The following is an 18590-nucleotide window of genomic DNA, read 5'->3' on the forward strand; positions in this document are numbered from 1 at the left end:
GCCTACAACTTACAAAAAGAAGAAACCCTTTGCTATTGTTTCATAGGAATGGTTGTGTTTGGTCAACTTCACTACGATCAAACTTATTTATTGTCACTCTTGAAAGTATGCAGAATCTCTTTTAGGTTCAATTTATCATATTTCAGTCATTGTAGACCTGAAACATAGCAGCACAGCTAGCTGCCTTTTACCAGGATGTTTGCTTTGGCTGCTACCATGGTGCTCTGCTGGTCTTTACTCAGATGTGGACATGCGTAGATGGCATCCCATAAAGCAGAAAGGTTTGTCAGTTTGTTGGTTGTATGTAGGTTTTTTTCGACTAAATTTGCATATAGCTACACCAGAGCAATATGTAACCAGTACAGGCATGTGGATACTAACCCATGAAGAAGACATAAGAATGGTGTATTCACCTACAGACAGTGATCCCTTGTTTAGCCATGTGAAATAATCAACTTTGACTTTTTTCTGGGTGTGTTCTTTCCTTTTGAAAAGTTTTCTGCATTTGAAAGTCAGCCATAAGAGGCAGTAATGAATCCAGTTGTAATTTGGATCCAGATGCCCCCCTGCAATGTTTTTCTATCTTAGGATAAACAACTTAAAGCACCTTTGTATTGCTGAATCATACTATGTGATCTGAGAAGAAGTGTTGCGAGATACAGTTTAAGAGTTAGGGTGAACTTTTAAAACAGTCATAAAGACGTGTTCTGGTCCAGGACGGTTGAAAATGTTTCTTGAGGGAGGAAAGAAAAAACAGATAGTATCACAATAAGTAGCTGTGTGAAAAGTCATACATGTGGGACTGTTGGGTTCATAATTATCTTGGTCTTTAGCAACTCCGTCAAAACCATTTTTCCATCTGACTCTTGCCCTTTCCAAGCTGGTGTTGAGCCGCAGGCGGGTTTATGACTGATGATTCTGGCATGGGCTTATTCTCTCTCCCTCCATCGACAGACCCTCCTCATCTCGGCACCAATTCAGGTTATTTATCATATTCTCAAGCAGAAGAAAAGGCGAGTCACTCATGAAAGGTCAGGCTCATTTGTTTCATGAGAGGATATTCAGTCTTATAAACAGTGATAAACGGCGGAAGAGGTCTCTCTCTGCCTGATTGCCATGTGACTGCATTTCATACACACACGTGAAGCATTAGTGTGGCTGATTGGTCTTTAAAGGCCACCCGCTCAAGCTGCTGGCATGGCTGTTCCCTGTCCCTGAAATGCATTTGTGCTTCGCCTTGCAGCTTAATGACGACTCCAGCCTGGCCGAAGTGGCCGAGCTCCATATTCTGAGAATAATTGACAATTAGAGGGATGGAGGGCCGAGCTAAATGCCAGCCTGGCATGGACAGACACTCCATCTCTTGTGTGGAAAAGGGAATGGAGGTTACGTGAGAAAACTCTGAGAGAGCAACAGTTGGTGTTTTCCAACTCCAACCTTCACACAATCCCAGGTCGTACCCTAAAAAACAAACCTTTGAAGAGGTGAGCAGAGATACGGGTAAAACATGCTGTCTCAACACAAAAAGGGAACTTGTTCAAACCTCTGAGGGAATAATGTTTATATTACACACTGACAAGTGACTTCCTACAAAATGTTTGAAGCTTTCATCCAAACAAAACAAACGTTCTGGCAGTGAAAGCACAAAAGTTGACATGACATAAGTTACCCTCCAGCAGCAGAGCTCTCTAAAAGCATTGTGACTATTTTTTCAGGAGAAGTGGAGGTCACTGGGCGATGTGTTTATTAAAAAATGAAGTCTGCAGAGGGAAGAGGTCAGGCTGGGTGAATGGATCAACACAGCACTGAAGCAGGGAAGACTGCGGCTCATTTCTTTTTGTCCCAAAACAGTCGATGGCGTTTGTGTGTGTGTGTGTGTGTGTGTGTGTGTGTGTGTATGTGTGTGATCTCTGTTGTTCTCACAATTCTATGGCACAAACTTTAGAAACAGAGACCGTTTGATTTATCTTGTGAGGATAGACCAGCCCTGCGATTATTTTTAAGCATCATGCACAAAATGAAACATCCCAACTTCATCTCCTAGCTTGCAAAATATCTCTCTCTTAAACACCCTTTAAGTTTACCTCACAGAGACAGATAGAAGTGCTGCTAACACACACTGTGAGACCTGTAGGACATATATTGATCCTTCACTTGAACAGCTGAGGATGAGGCTTTTAAAGCTGTGCAGAGGTTTATTTCCGCTCTGCAGTCAGGATTTAACCTCAAACCGACTCAGATCCCAGCTGGAAGAAACCTTTAAAACCAAACAGAGCTGAGCCTCTGAGTCTTTGATTCAGATCAGTAAAGCAAAGATGTGCAGCTTTCCCTGAGTCGCAAGTCAAGTATCTGTCTACACATATTGACACAGGTGAGACTTGGAGGCAGCAGAGAGATATTACAATTTACCACATGGGTTTGGTATTTTTACCCAGCTTTGATTAAGACTGTAAAACTAGTTGCTCTATGTGAAGGTTGAATATTACGTAGATCTTCTTGAGCAAAACCAAATAAGACACAGGTGAAGCAGAAACCTATCAATGTTTTTTACAGGCAAAAAAAAGTTGTAGAGGAGACTTTTTCAATGTTAACCGAAGGTTTCTGTTCCTGATAAATGTGGCACTCACAAATCCTGCATGTCCTGTAGTCATGTTTTATACTCTGACATCAGAAAATTTAAATGTGCTTTAAAAATAGATTTAAAGAGCGGGTAAAGGGCTATTTTCAAGACTTTATGGGTGGTTCTTTGATTGGGGGGGGGGTGTCCCCAGGGTAGATTTCAAAAGTTTTTTTGTTTTGTATTTTTTTTTAATTCAATTTATTTATTTATTTATTTTAATTGAAAAGGTTAGGTTGAAAAAGCTATGAAAAAAGTGTCTCAATGAGGATATTTTTATCCTTTTCTGTGTGTTAGAAATTCATATGTGCAAGATTTTCACAGTTATGGGCTTGTCACCTGTGTGACTGTAATGACGTGTGATGGTTTTGACAAATTTCACTTTTTGCAGAAAATGTTGGTTGAGTTTTAGACTTGCTAAGCTAACAGGTTAGCTAGCATACAATGTACACAAAAATATGTAAATAAAGTGAAATTTCCTACTAATTAGTTAAAATAACTAAAAAACACGCTAACAAATACTTAGCTGACAAATAGTAGCTTGTTTAGTTATGACCCCTAATAAACATACTCTCACATCAGGGTGTAGAAGATCAAATTACTCACATATCTGGGGGTCAAAAAAATCAGGTATTTACCTCATGCTGTGGATGTTCCTTTAGAGCATCCAATTAGCATGCAACAACTTCAGTAATTTTTTGTAAAACCATTATGAGTCAGTAAAATGTTGAGTGTAATGGCATAATGGTATAAGAAACAGCAATATTGCTTTATCATAGAGGGTCTGTTAAAATACCTGGATTGAGGACAAGCCCAAAACAGTGAAATTCTTGCTCATTTGAATTTCTAACACACAGAAAAAGTATTAAAATATAATCATTGGGTTTTGTTTTGTTTTTGTTTTTGTTTGTTTGTTTTCATAGCTTCTTTAACCCAACCCTTAAAAGTACAATAATTGTTTTTGTAAGAAACATTTTTTTTTCTTGGAAATCCCTCCTGGGGATGGAAAACTCCCTTAATTGAAGAATCACCCTTATACTGTCCCTCTCTTTTCTCTCTCTTTTCTTACACTGGTGTTTCAGAAAATCCATATTTTGACCTTAGTCCAAAACGCATTGTTTTAGCTGCTGTTTCTTCATGATTTCCAGCTCAAGGGATTTTGCCAATCACTAACCCCCTTCGCTGTGATTGGCTTACCGTCTCGAGTTCTGTCAGGAGCAGAGCGAAGGGCAGACCATGGTTTTTGAGGCCTATGTTGAGCAGAGATGAATATGCAGTGGTTTAAAAATGTGCACACACTGAGAACCGCCATCCGGCACTGTTACTTTATATCCATGTGGAAAAGCACAATACCCCCTATTACTTAACTGGACTTGGATTTGCCTTGAAATATATTCCTGCACTGGAGTGCATTTGCACAAGCTTTCTTTGTAATTCATGTTTACCAAATGAAAAGGACTCTGCTCTAGAAACCTTTCCTCCTTTTTGTCACAATAACCACACAATCCAGCCCAAACACTTGTAACACCCCTTATTCGGAGCTTCTGTAACTTGTGAGTGATTACATCCAGCGCTGAGCTCCTGTCTTTGAAAACCACTCTGCAGCCCTCTATCAGTTCATCTTCCCCCTGCCTGTCTTCTCATTGTATCTCTTCATCTCTCTGTGTAAGACTAAAGAGGGAGCAGCAGCTCAGTGACCTTCATCTGCCTTCCAGCTCTGTGCGAGGCCAACTCCCCAAACATCCATCTGCCTGTCTGTGTCTCTTTATTTCTGGCAACTTGGAGGTTACACTGTTTCGTTTAATTAGTTCAACAACTAGGGGAAAAATACAAACAGAGCACAAAAAGCCAGATCATAGGTTGAATTAAAGGCTAAAGATGATCTGGGCTGAACATTGGCTCAAAGCAAAGTGACAGATCTCTGACATGGCTCCAGGCTGCTGCTCAATGAAATCTCTTACATTCACATAAAGCAGAAAGTGACATATGGATAAAGACCCATAACCATAGACTTACCCACCCATTAAATCATTTCCATCCCACTATTTCCCTCTCATGTATCTGTATGGAGTAACAGCATCTTAAGTCAACAGTGAAGTGATCCTTTATGGTTCTTTTCTCCCCCTTTCTCTCGCCTTTCTTCATTTTAAAGAGAACATTTCCCTCCGGTTACATTTTACAACCCTCCACACGAGGTGTTTCTCAGATTTTATGCTTTATAACTTTTGCCAATCTGTTGTAATTTAATTTTTCTGCTGAATCAATTTCCCTCTAGCCTGCCTTCGTGGAGAGATTTTGGACCTCCTGAGATTGCAGCAGCAGTAGTCGTGCATAGAGAGGGCTGTTAAGAGGATGGTTTAATAAGAAATTTAAGAAGAGAGTCTCACAAGCAAGAGGGATAAACTACTGGAATGTATTCTGGTCAGTTTCATGTGCCTGGGAGTGTAGAAATAGATCCCTATCCTTTTTTTTATGTTGATTTCTCCCCAAGTGAATGTGAATGAAATCAGAAAAAGCTTTAAAATTGATGTTTAATGTCTGAAGAGGCTTTTCCAAACTCCACAGCAACCTTCAAACTACCGCACAAGTCAAGAAATTCAATCCACACCTGAGTTCATTCAACCAGGGTGTTTTTAATACATGCTCTTTTCTCTCCTCACTAAATGATGCAGGTTTAAAAGTTGAGTGCCATCTTTAAACTTAAGAGACTTTTGCAACTCCACTTAAGTTTAATACTGCAGGTTTCCCAGTGACTAGCTCTATCACATTTTGAATTATACCAAAAATTGAAGCGCTATTTAAGTTGCTCAAATGGACTCTGGTTACAGCCATAGACTGTTTATAGAGTGGACAGCTTGGCTCTGCCATTCACCATTGTACAGTTTTTAAGCCATTGATAGCAGTTGTGTGGCCAGAGTCTGTGCAGTAAAGACTGTGAGGGATTCTGGGAGAATATGAGTGACAAAAATAGCCAAGCCGGGTGACAAAAATAATTTTTTTTTTTTTTTCTTTCAAGAGTCTAATCACTTCTTGACTCTCCCTTCCAACATATTTTACAATCCCCGAAAAAAAAACACAAGAACGTCAGCTGTCAATCATCACTAAACGTGACATAAAACCTCATTTTGAACCTCTTATAACTACTGAAAACAAAACAAGGCAGCCGAATAATATCTTCAAATCACCACAACAATTTGACATGAGAAACGTCTCTATGAGCTGTATTAATTTTTTCAAGTTTGACCACAGCCCATCTGGAATGACTGGGAGACAGATTTTTTGACCTATACTGCAGCCAGCCACCAGGGGGATTAGTTTTTGTGGCGACCTCACATCAAGCCGAGCAAGATGATGTCCTTTTTTTTTTTTTTTTTTTACAGTCTGTGGTCACGCCTAACAGTGGTTAAATATCACCGCATGAACCAAGGTTGCTGCCACCAGGGAAACCCACATTGCGGGTCTATTCTTATCTGTGTTATCCCTGATAAACAGACAACAAATAATCACTATGGGCAACAGGTGATAAATCTGAGCTCCTGCATGGTTCAGCAACCAGACATCTGATATCTGGAAATGTGTATCTTTTGTATTAACTTATGTGATATCAGTTCGAGGACTTCATTTCATTAGCATGTGTTTACATTTCGGCAAACTGAGTAGCAACACACAGCTGCAGATGGAAGGATCAGACTGTTACTTGGATTGTTACATAGATATCTTCCTTTGTAGACAAAAGATTGTCAGATGTTATGGTCTCTTTGATTTCTTTTGGCCAACAACTTGTTTCTTTTTCTCTGTGCACAAAACTGTTTCCTGGTTCAACCAAAACAAAAACTAACTAGATTTTTTTTTTGCAGACCTGCACTTGAGAGCTTCTGACACCAAGACCTCTAAAATTGTTTTCATGCAGAGATATCTATTTATAGGGATAAGTGGTTGCGAATGTGGTATGACACTGACACATGTAGGACTTTGGAAAAGAGCCAGACAGGGTGCAGCAGGCAGGTGAAGCTTCATTGTAATAAAAGTCAGACATCTTTGTGATTTGTCTGGAGCTTTACATCAGAATCATAGATTGTTAGTTAATCAACAATCAATCGTTTTTTTAAGGGTTTACCTTTTGTCTAAATTCTTGCTGGTGTTGTATGACACTTTGGACAAAAGCATCTTCTAAATGAAATTGTACAATTGTTATTTGAAATGCATCCAACACCAGCATCATGTTTGTCATGTGTGTCCTGTAGATACAAAGGCAGTGTGCAGAAGCTTCAGATCCTCAACTGATGCTTCAAAGAAAGTGAAAATTGTCTTCTTCTCTTCTCTTCTCTCAGGACTACAGAGTGAACATCTTCCTAAGACAGCAGTGGAACGACCCTCGGCTGGCCTACAGCGAGTACCCAGACGACTCGCTGGACCTCGACCCCTCTATGTTGGACTCCATCTGGAAACCTGATTTGTTCTTTGCCAATGAGAAGGGAGCAAACTTTCACGAGGTCACCACTGACAACAAGCTGCTACGCATCTCTAAAAACGGCAACGTGCTCTACAGCATACGGTGAGTGTTGTTTGTGCTGGCGCCAGAGCAGAAATAAGTCTTTAAAGAAACTATCAGACATGAAAGCCAGAACTTAATCTTGAAACTGTTGGAGGAAGAGTGACATAAAAGACCTTTAATATAACATGAAAAAGTTTTGAGTCGTAGAAGATGGAAAACGTTATAAGTTTGGAGGTTACACTGAAACAATCTGTTATAAAACTCTGATAATGGAAGACAGAAAGTGACTCTCACTTTGACTTGTTGTTTATTGCTTTCCGCAGACCTTCATCCCCTGCTTTAGAGTGCTCTTATTGCATCAAAGTTGGAGGTTTCATTTCCAACAGGGCTCTACCTCCTCAGCTTTCTTCTTTATATCTCTGAGACATCCCATTCAAGGCTGTCAGGGTTATAGCTGCCTTCCCCCAACAAACCTTTCAGCCTGCTGGTCCCTCTTCCTCCTCCCTGTCCTCCTCCTCCTCTTGCTTTTATTGCCTCTGCTCAGGGGCGAAGGAGAACACGCTGCAGCAGCCGTTGTAATCTACTCAGCCTGTTAGTATTCCTGCAGCGCGTCTGATCCGTTATCAGCCGGCAGTTTTCACCTTCATGTCCAGCAGGAGGAGGAGAAAGAGGAGGTGGAGGAGGAGGAGTGAGATTGGCCCTTTTATAACAATCTTCAGGAAGAAAAAAAAAGGATGAACCATGTGTTCCACACTCGGTGGCTTTCATTTTTTAACTTGACACCATCAGAATGAAGCCCCCTACTCATCAACTCCATTTCAGACACAACAAATCGACTCAGGATATTAAACCGCCCCAAAGGGAAGCGGGTCTTGTAAATGTTGTTTACTCTGTCTTTTGATTTTTATCGCTTAACAGTGCGGCAGGACGAGGGGGAGTCATGACCGATGGCCCTGTCTCCTCTAAGATGAAAGTGAACTTTTAGGATTGGACAAACAGACTCATGTGAAGTTCAGTCTCCTGCTGCTCTTCAAAAGCAGGGCTTGTTCTAAAACTGATGCGTAGTCTCATAAGTGGGTGGGGAATGCTGATCAAAAGGAAAATCCATGATGCTTTCAATAGTTCTACCAAAATGCTTCATTTATTTAAAAGGGAAAACAGTTTCCTCAAAAGCTAAAAGGATAGGAAGCCAAAACTAGTAGCGCTGTGAAAGGGAGATCCTTGAACGGAGTTTACAAAGTTTGATTGTTGTCACTTTTCGAACAAAAGCGGTATATGACAACAGATAAAAGTATTACCTCTTCACTTTGAATCCTGTGAAAAGTTGTCTTTAATCTAGAAAAAAAGTGTTAAAAAAGTGCTGCTCTCCTTTCATTTGCTTCAAAACAAACACAGGCCTTGGTAAGAGTCACGACAGCGGGTCTTTTTCCTGGAGCACCATCAATACCTAATACTTTGTTTCGATTTTTTAAGAATAAAATAATCAATCATAAATTGTAATACAGTGTCTGCTGTTTTTCACAAACACTGAAGGAAGAAAAGAGCCCAAACTTTGAAACAGAACAACAGAATTGACTAATTTTACCCCAGAGGCAGTTTTTAATTCATCTGCAGATTTCATTATATTATAAAACATTATATTTGTTTAAAGTACACTGGAAAAAATCGAAATCTTACCAAGCGTTTTTGTCTTATTTTCAGTAGAAAATGTCTATTTATTCTTGATACGAGCCACATTCACCTGACCAGTCCAGAAAAATGTCTTGTTTCAAGTTATTCAAAGGCAAAGATTAGGTCTGAATTGCTTGTAACGAGTAAAAAAAATCTGCCAATGGAACAAGAGAAAAGTTACTTGTATTGAGACATTATTCTAATTTTAGCAAATTTTCAAGCATTTTTTCTTGTTCCATTGGCAGATTAGGTTTACTTGTTACAAGCAATTCAGATCTTGTTTTTGTCTTTAAATAACTTGAAACAAGACATTTTTCTGGATGGACCAGTTGAATGTGGCTCATATCAAGAATAATAAGACAATTTTTCTTAAAGTACGGCAAAAACACTTCATAGGATTTCAGTTTTTTGCAGTGTACCTGCCTGACCAAATTAGACTAACTTCAGTAACACTTTACTTTAGAGGCCCACAAATTTCATCGCACTTAGGTAAAAATTAGATAAAGTTTTTCTTATTTCTTTGAAATTACCCCTGAAATTTAATGCAAATTTGGTGAAAACTAGCACATAACTTCTGGCCAGATTCTGTTTTGCAGTGCGCCTGTACTCGCAGTGTCTATCACAATCAGGTAAGGCCAATTTACAACCCCACTCCTAGTGAATGTCACATCTGAAGCCTTCAGTTGTATCATGTAAAACATTATAGGCCTAATCATAAAGGTTTATCATTTTGCATGTGATCTCAATTATGCATATTAACAAACTGGGTACTAAAGAACTTGGTGAAATTAAATAACATATAGCTAACTATCAACTGCTTATTGGGAAATTGAATTATTCACTTAACATTTCAAAGGTAAATATCAAAGGAAACATGAACCAAACTTCTGTATTTAAGAACTAAGCAGCTATTTATCACCTACTTCTCTGGAAATAGCAGAAACATTGGGATACTTCTAAAAACATTTTGTGTTGGGTTGTGATTTAATTTCAAATAAATTATTTGCTAAATGTCACCTTTTTACCTTGCAATTTGGAGTAAATTTCAAAGAAACTCGAAAAAACAGTAACTTACCAATTGTGACTTGCGACAATAAATCTGGACATTTTAAATAAGTTATGTGCTAATTTCAAAGAAATAAGAAAATAACGTTGTCTTTTTATTACCTAAGTGTGATGAAATTTGCAGACCTCTAGTAAAGTGGTACCCTAACTTCCTTCATCTTTTAAAAAATAGTATTATCATTTTCTTTCAAAACTCATTTTAAAGTGCAACAAGATCGGTTTAAATCTGCATAAGATTCAAAATTGGGCATCTGTCCTGCAGTCATATTTTTGTGTTTGTCAGTGTAATATTTGGAGGCACCAGCCAATGTTGAAGCCTAAAGTCTGAAGCCTCTGGAGTGTAAAGGAAGGCTCAAACTGTGTCAGCATGTGGCATTTAGGTGTCACAATGCAGCAGGACCGCGAAAACCACAGAGCCGAACCCTCTTCCTGAGAAAGTGGGACATCTGTGGTGGCTACATCATGTGTCTTATACGTTTATTCAGCATCCTGTCAGAGACTTCCAACAATGTGCAGACACCGCACACTTTCTTTGGTACATCAGGCTGACTGGCTGGACCTGTGTGTGTGTTTGTGTGTGTGTGAGTTGTAGCAGAGGGTGTCCTGGTAAAGCAGAGCAGAGAAGAGCGACTGAGCGTGTGCAGAGGGATCACCTTCCTGGCTGTCATCACAACCTGCTGACAGCTCAGACTCTGCAGAATAGAATAGCCGGAGCTGAATTATTTTCAGGGTTTCTCAGAGAAGTAAGCACGCTGAAACATAGTACACAGTCATTTAGAGATTAGGAGAGCATTGTTGATAGATTATGGTTCCCAGCAGTAGTTATTTACTTGTTCTGCCCAAGTCATTTGACACATTGAGCTCTCTGATTAACCAATGTATCACACAGCTAACAATGCAGCGCTGCAATTAGTGTATTATGCAAATAAACTGCAGTCAATCACCTGTCAGGCGTCCTGGCTTTAATATCTCAAAAAGCTAGACTCTTCAGATGTGTGTGCCTAACCTGTCTGTTTTGTGCAGACACAGCCTTGAGGTTAAAAACTTTTAATCTTCATCATGTTAAGTTTTAATGTGTTGATGTCTCTTTGTTTGCAGAATAACACTGGTACTGGCTTGTCCGATGGATCTGAAGAACTTCCCCATGGACGTGCAGACTTGCATCATGCAGTTAGAGAGCTGTGAGTAACCACACACACACACACACACACACACACACACACACACACACACACACACACACACACACACACACACACACACACACACACACACACACACTGTGGGGGGTACATAAAGATCAGTCAGCCCGCAGCTGGCAGCGGGAGAGGTATGATATAGATTTCTCTGTGGCCTTTTCATTCTCAGAGCAGACGTGAGAGGAATCAGAGGCTGAGAGCTGAAGTTCACAGAGTTTCTGTTCTTGAACAAAGGGTCAGTGATCATAAAAGAAAGAAGGAGCAAGACTAAACCCAACGGTACCAGACTGATATCTGGTGTCAGGGCTGATTTTAACGTTTGAAAGGAAGTGACAGAAACTGAGAGGCTTCATAATGTCACTGCCTCACTCAGGGACAATCACATCTTTAACAGAAGAATGAGCTCTGGGGCTGTTGAGACTGATTTCTTTAAAGAGGCAGTTCAGCTTTAATTATCAATCTTTAGCCTCGACCTTTGCCCTTTTTTCTGTCTTTGATTTTTATTGTATGAGTTCATTTTTTACTCCTGCTTTGCTGAACTTCTCCTGTCATGAGTCAATTTGACTTAAGTTGCCAAAGATGCTATGAGGAGGATCAGTTTCGGTTGAATTGCCTCATCAACTTCTGGCTCAGAGTCTCACGCACACTGTCGTAGAAGTGTGACTTTTTACCAGACGTGTGTTTGTTTTGGAACAAAATTTCTGGACAACTTTTTACCAGATAAAACGTGACGAGGTAAGGTATTTGTCAGTACAGTTACGTAGGGCTGTTGTTTGAAACCGTTATATGTAGCGCTACTAGCATCCCAGTGCTACAGAGTATCCGTAGGCTAACGTGACAACAAGCTAACTGTCAGTTTGTACGGTAGTTAAGCAGCCGTTAGTATGATGCGCTGACAGCCTGATGCTGCGAGATGTTCATGTAAGTGAATCCTGGTTAGCTGTGTCCTGCCAGTCATCTACCAAGCAGAGCTAACGTAACCTCACTCTTCACTTTATTGATAGACTCTTAAGTTTGAAGAGACCATTGCAAAATAACTGCTGCATTTGGGCTGGAATGAGCATTAGCACATACAGTTAAGCCCTTATTTTAAACTTTAGCTTGTGCTGTTTAGCTTTCTTCTGCTCTTCTGTCCTTTTTCTGTCTGACAGTTAGGCTTCAGTGTCCACCATCACTACAAAATTAATCAAATAAAAAGTTTTCGGCAGAGAAAAATGTAGATCTCACTTCTAATCTTCGTCAGCTGGCGTGGTGTTGCCATAGAGACTTAGACGTGCCATAAATCTTATTTTAAAGTGTGGATTCTGATCGGGCATACATCTAGGAGAGAGACTTTTTCAAGATCACTTCCAAACAACCACACAGCCCCTTCAATTTTTAACATGACTCTTCATTAGTTTTCTTTATTGTCTGTTTTTTACTGTCTTTATTTCAATAATATCTATAAAAGAGAGTGTAAAAAGTGCTTTGAACTCAGTCCTGCAAACAGGAACCGAATATCATCAGTCATTCTTTGAACTTGCTCTGTGAAAATGCTTTTTAATGTGTTTGTCCTGGTCTGAGCTGCAGGGTCGTTATAAATTGGAGGATTTTATGAGTTTAGCAGATATTAAATCTAGGATTGAGGATTGTCTGATCTGTTTATGGACATGTTTTACAACTGAATGCTGATTTATCTTCTGATGTAATGTTCACTTGTTGCATGATAATTCAGCCTACAAGACTTTTTTATTTTTTTTGCTGCCATAATTCATTGATTTTGAACCCTAATTTCATCTTGATTTTCCTCTTCTTTAAAATGTTCAGAAGTATTGACAGTGTTTAGCCTGAAGTTATCGAGAGATTTTAGGACACTCAAGGTTGTGCTTGTTTTTACACACAGTTCTGTACTGTGAACACTGAAATATAAGCCACTCCTTCAATCAAACCTCATTCACTGGACCAGTCTGAGGTCTGTAGATCCTGCTATTAAATCATCACATAACACAGTATCAAGCAGAAAACAGAATTTTCAGCTTGTTTTGAGATGCTTCTCTGACCTGTGGATCCCTGCAGGGGTTTGACCTCCTGCTGTGAGACCTCTCACCCTGCACAGGCACTGAAATCATTTTCCTGCTCAGGTGAAATAAAATAACAACCCACACAGAAGCTGGAATTGCTCTAACCTCCTGCTCTTTCTGCAGTCGGCTACACAATGAATGACCTCATATTCGAGTGGGATGAGAAGGGAGCTGTACAGGTGGCTGACGGACTGACGCTGCCCCAGTTCATCCTGAAGGAGGAGAAGGACCTACGTGACTGTACCAAGCACTACAACACAGGTAAGGAGAAGGGAAGGGAATGTGGACCCTGAAAGACTGTTGGATTGTTATTTTTTGCATGTGATTATGAAAAAAAAATCCATGAAAACATGAGCCAGGCTCTCTGTGATCGTGATCTGATCAGTGCTGGGTTTGAACAATAGAAGAGGTGACTAATGAGCTCAGAACAAAGTAGGGATGTAATTCAGCAGCCTAATGAAGGTAGAAATACTGATTTTCAGAAGATATTAATTCAGTCTGAGAAATCAGATGTTCTTTGAAATTAGAAGATGTTACCATCATCTGCTTTGCCTCTAAGACTTCACTGAATAATCAGAGAATATTTTCATTCTAGCTCTAACAGAGGAATATCACACTGACATGTAGATACACATACTTCAAATATGTTTGATTCTTTTTCTTTCATGTCATGAAACTTTCAATGGGGGGAAGAACATCTTTGTGTGCTGCTGCAGATCATTTCAAGTAGAAATAACTGTTGAGTCAGGCACATATCTCCAGATTTAAAGTTTGTATTTGAAAGTTGGGAAATAATAATAAGATTTTAGACTTAAATTTTCATTTTAGGCATTTTTTAGACCATCAGGTCACTCTCTGCTGTCTTCATGCTTTAGATTGCAAAGCAATCCGTTGTTTCCCTGGTTGAAGCTGTTTCAGACTTAAACGGCTACAACTTGCTTTCCCATTGGTGCTATCCAGTTTAAACAAATTCTGCACCATCAAAACCAGCACAGGTTGAACATCCTCATTTTTACCAAATGGTGTAGTCTTGCTGCACTCTTCTGACCTGATTAGTGTAATCTACCCCGGTCTATAGCCTGCGGTAACATGGACAAACAATGGATCAAAAGAACCATATAGTTCTGGGAATGTTTTACAAGAAACTAAAACTTTCCTGGACCTTGTACTCAAAAAGTATCTTTAGAGATGCTCTTAATAGCCATGCTTCTGGTGTCTGGATTGCACGACAGGATGTTTCTCCGCTTTTCCCAATCAGAGATGGTTGGGGTCTAGTGGCTTCTCAGGCTGCTCTCATATGTTCCTGCTATCCGTTAACATTTCTCCCCTCTCAAGACCAGCCTGGGACAGTGTCAACAGGCAGAGAAGGAATGTGACAACCTCCTTCTTGGGTTGATTTATTATGACTTGTGTGATCAGGTTGTGATTGATTTTGACTGTTTACAATCAAGTATTTAACACAACCTGTGATAAAATTAGATCAAAACAGAGAAAAACATATTATGGAGATAATGAGAACTAGAAGTATGACATACTTTTAGATAAAGAGGGAAGAAAAGACAGATGAAAGGAAATAAAAAGACAACGTTGTCGAAGATGAGAAAAAAATTGCAAAAGGGATGAAACATGCTGATATGGGCATGATTTGCAGATGTTTAAAAAAGAACAATACACTGAAAATGCTGTAGGGAAGAGCCAAATTACCAAAGATAAAGTAAGAAGACAAGAGACAAAAATAGCAAGGTTAGGATATATGGTAGACAGAGTCAAAGGGAACAAAACTGAAAAAAGAAAGTGGAAAAAAAAGAAAGACAGCAGAGATTTAAAAAAAAGTGAGGGAAGCAGAAATCATGAAAAGGAGCGAGCAGGGGGAGGACGCTCAACGCTCTGACTCTCCCTCAGGGTCCTCCAAGTGGGGCTAAAAACCATCTGTCCTGTCCACCTCACCGGTCCCCTTTCCTTACACTCCAGAGAGATCACAAAATATATAGAAACACACAGTCACACACACGTCTGCTGGCTTATCTAACGGTCTGAGGTAGAAAAGGCACAAAGAGCTGTAGTTGTTTTTTGGAAATTTAAATTTTCAAAGGCAGCGACAAAACCAAGCAGAATTCATTTGATCTAATTTGGGGTCTAAAGTTGAGGAGGACAGAGGTTGTCAAGACAAATAAAGCGTAACCGTGAAATGAACTTTGATGGGTAATTTCATCATCTTGGTGCTAATTCTGAGGTCACTGATGCAACAAACGCTGCTGCATCAGAGGAGAGTTTTAATATTTATCAGGCTTTATGACTTTACATGAATGGACTCAGGAGGGGATCAGCTAGATATCACTTTGTTTACAGGGGGCACCAAAAATTTCTCAGAAGAGCTCTAATAGGAATTTATAGGTGCTCCATTCTGCCTCGTCCCTGTCTCCATATGAGTCTCACATTTTGATCCAATGTTATAGACCTGCATCATTTATATTTAACAAACCTGAAAAACATCAAGGTTCAGTAGACTAACTAAAAATGGAGAATAAAACAGGAACTGAAGTAATATTTGTTTGTTTATTAGGTTATGAAATCTGTTGACCTGGACTGACTCTCTCCTCAAAAACACAGACAGCTGGAGCAAAACAAACTTTCAAGGAAGAATACTTCCACAAAAATGAGAGGTCGCAATAAAATCTATCTCCAAAGCATCAAACCACTGGTCAAAGCCAGTCTGAGTGTGTGTGTGTGTGTGTGTGTGTGTGTGTGTGTGTGTGTGTGTGTGTGTGTGTGTGTGTGTGTGTGTGATGGAGTGTGTGAGTGCTTTTGTGTCTGTGTGTGTGTGTGTGTGTGCAGAGGGCTGATTAGTTCAGATCCAGAGCGATCACTCACACAGAGGTTGACGTCTGCTGTCGCCGCTGAGGAGATGAACGATCCACCTCCAGACGAAAAGCCTTGACACGACTCAGCACCGGCACTCACACACACTCACACACACACACACTGATGAACTCACACAAATCCATAACCCACTGCTCACACACAAACACTCACTCTGGATCTGACTGTGTGTATGCACACAGTCAGATCCATGCAGAGGAGAGTGGACAATGAAGTGATAATCCCTAGCTTGACTTTGTAAATATATAGAAGTCTGTTTTTTCCCCATCACTGAATCCACCGCAGTCACGGTCGCATCACGTGCGACTCCTTGAACGGAGTCACATGCAAATCCAACCTGAATCCCTGTGATGCATGTCATCCTTCATTATCTTCCTAGGTTTTTTTTGTAACCTTATACACTGTCCCGTCTTTCTACGTGAAGACATAAAAGAGCCTAAACTTATTAGAATTTAAAGCACAGATTGCATTCACACTAATGTTTTTGTTAAGTAGTGGAGGTGTTTCCCAGTTTGGTGCTGGGTTGGAGGCAGACACTGGCATATTTCTGCTGGATCAGAGTGCTCAGGCTGAACCATGCAGTCAATGTACCATAAAACCAAAAATATGAGCTAAGAGCGGCTTAAACCCTCCAGAGATCCTCTACAGATTTTCATGAATTTTCTCAGTAGAAAGCATGAATTCTTTCAGCACAATTTACTCCCAACCTCCATCTTCTTGCCCCTTTCTCATTTCATTCCCGGCTCGATACTCTGCAGCCATGCTCTCTTGTAGGGTGTGTATTAGTGTGTGTGTGTTTGAGCGTGCACATGCCTCACTGCTTCCCAATCAAGCATTAAGAGAGAATTAAGGTGTCGTTTCTGCTCAGATTTATTAGCTGCCGTCTACTGTGGCTGCAATAGAGAAGAAGCATTTTTCTCTCTCTGTTTCCGTTACACTGTTGTCTTTTTTTTTTAAATTTCCTTGCATCTCCACATTCTAGACACACATGCACACACATGAAATAATGTGAAGAAAATCCCTGTTTGCCATACTAATTATGGTATTTGCTGCATTGCAGAGCACTTTTGGTGTCTAACTAGAGACGTGTTTGAAGTGTGTGTGGGCGAAAGATGTTTTTCACCTCATTTATGCTTCTTTACTAGAAAAAATAGACGAGTGGTATGATGTGGACTGTATTTTAAGGTTATAAGTATAAACGAATTCCCCTGAAGGAGCCAAAAGTAATGGGATGGTCTCTCTCCTAAATTCAACTGTATTTATGTCATGTGGCTACACCTGGAGGGAAAGCCTGTAATGTTTATAATTTTATTTCAATTAGGACCAAAACAATAAAATGCTGTCCAGAAGACCTGAAACCATAAACTTATTTCAAATCACCTATTGCAGATCAACTGGAAAGGGACTTATTTCCATTGACTTGGACAAACTGCATTTTTTTTCATGTAACCTGCGTTGTCTCCCCCCATCTCCTTGGGGAAAGCAGGTTAAAGGCAGTTTTTGTGGACTTCACTTTTAAAACTAAGAGGCTACAAGGCTGCCTCATGTGAAAAAATGCAAATACTGATTATAACCCAACTTTCTGGGTCATATTTTCTGACCTCACTAATACACAAATGCTCTGACGGACACCCTCTTTATAGATCAACAGAACTGAAAATGATTTTTTTTTTCCCCTTAGGTACTCCATAAATAGGAAAGAAGGGTAAAAAGCTGGATGTCCATTCTTGACGAGTGCAGATTTTTACACAGCTACACATTCATATCTTGCAGAAACCCTTGAATCTGTCTGTAAACTGATCAAAACATCATGAGATCTCCACAAGATCTTCACAACTGACACTTAACATGTTGGAGGGCTGGGGCCTCAAACGCCAAGGTCTAGCCTCCAGAGGGCTAGCCAATCAGAAGTGGGTTCGTGGATTAGAATAGAATAGAATAGAATAGAATAGAATAGAATAGAATAGAATAGAATATTCATTATTGATCCCCCTTGGGGGAAATTTTTTTGTCACAGCACATCATGAAAAAACAAAGTGCCGTAATGCGATAACAATAAAAATAGAACATGAAATATATAAAATTAGAAATGTGAAGAAATATAAAGAAGTATAAGAAATCTAGAAGAGTAGAAAAATATTACTATTTACATATTTATATAGGAGCAAGATATATACAAAGATTGGTTCTTGACTATGAAAATTTACAGTGAGTACTAGAACAGTGAGCAAAAGACATGTATTTATTGAATTCTTGATGTCATTCTGGTGAGAGTTCAGGTGTGTGTGTTATAAAGTCTTATTGCAGTAGAGAGGAATGACCTGCGGTAGCGCTCCGTCTTGCAGGGTGGGAATATAAGCCTGCTGCTAAAGGAGCTGCTCAAGTCCTCCACAGTCTCATGTAGTGGGTGAGAGGGATTGTCCATAATGGATCTAAGTTTTGCCAGCAACTGCCAGTGGAGTTAGGAGCCTCAAAAAGACAGCAGCTAACGCGCTTAAAAAAGTGTACTATAGGGGCTACAAGTTTGAAGGGGTAGTGTTCTTGATCAGCCAAATTAAACTCAAACAAGAACAACATGCACAGGTTTATACTGAAGCCTGATA

At 39.8% G+C, this 18590-nt stretch overlaps 1 protein-coding gene across 5 annotated transcripts in view; it reads left to right on the plus strand.

Moving 5' to 3' along the window:
- The window catches only part of glra1 (glycine receptor, alpha 1), a 174696-nt gene that overhangs the window by 120186 nt on the left and 35920 nt on the right, over positions 1-18590 (plus strand). For all 5 annotated transcript variants that reach the window (XM_074673810.1, XM_074673812.1, XM_074673807.1 and 2 more), the window contains 3 exons: positions 6949-7172; positions 10947-11029; positions 13231-13368. In XM_074673810.1, coding sequence (XP_074529911.1) covers positions 6949-7172; positions 10947-11029; positions 13231-13368 — 445 coding nt within the window. The remainder of the gene's footprint in view (positions 1-6948; positions 7173-10946; positions 11030-13230; positions 13369-18590) is intronic.

Source organism: Halichoeres trimaculatus, unplaced genomic scaffold (genome assembly GCF_033239565.1).
Source record: "Halichoeres trimaculatus isolate MK-OKI-2021-1 unplaced genomic scaffold, fHalTri1.1 fHalTri1_scaffold_7, whole genome shotgun sequence".
Classification (NCBI taxonomy): domain Eukaryota; kingdom Metazoa; phylum Chordata; class Actinopteri; order Labriformes; family Labridae; genus Halichoeres; species Halichoeres trimaculatus.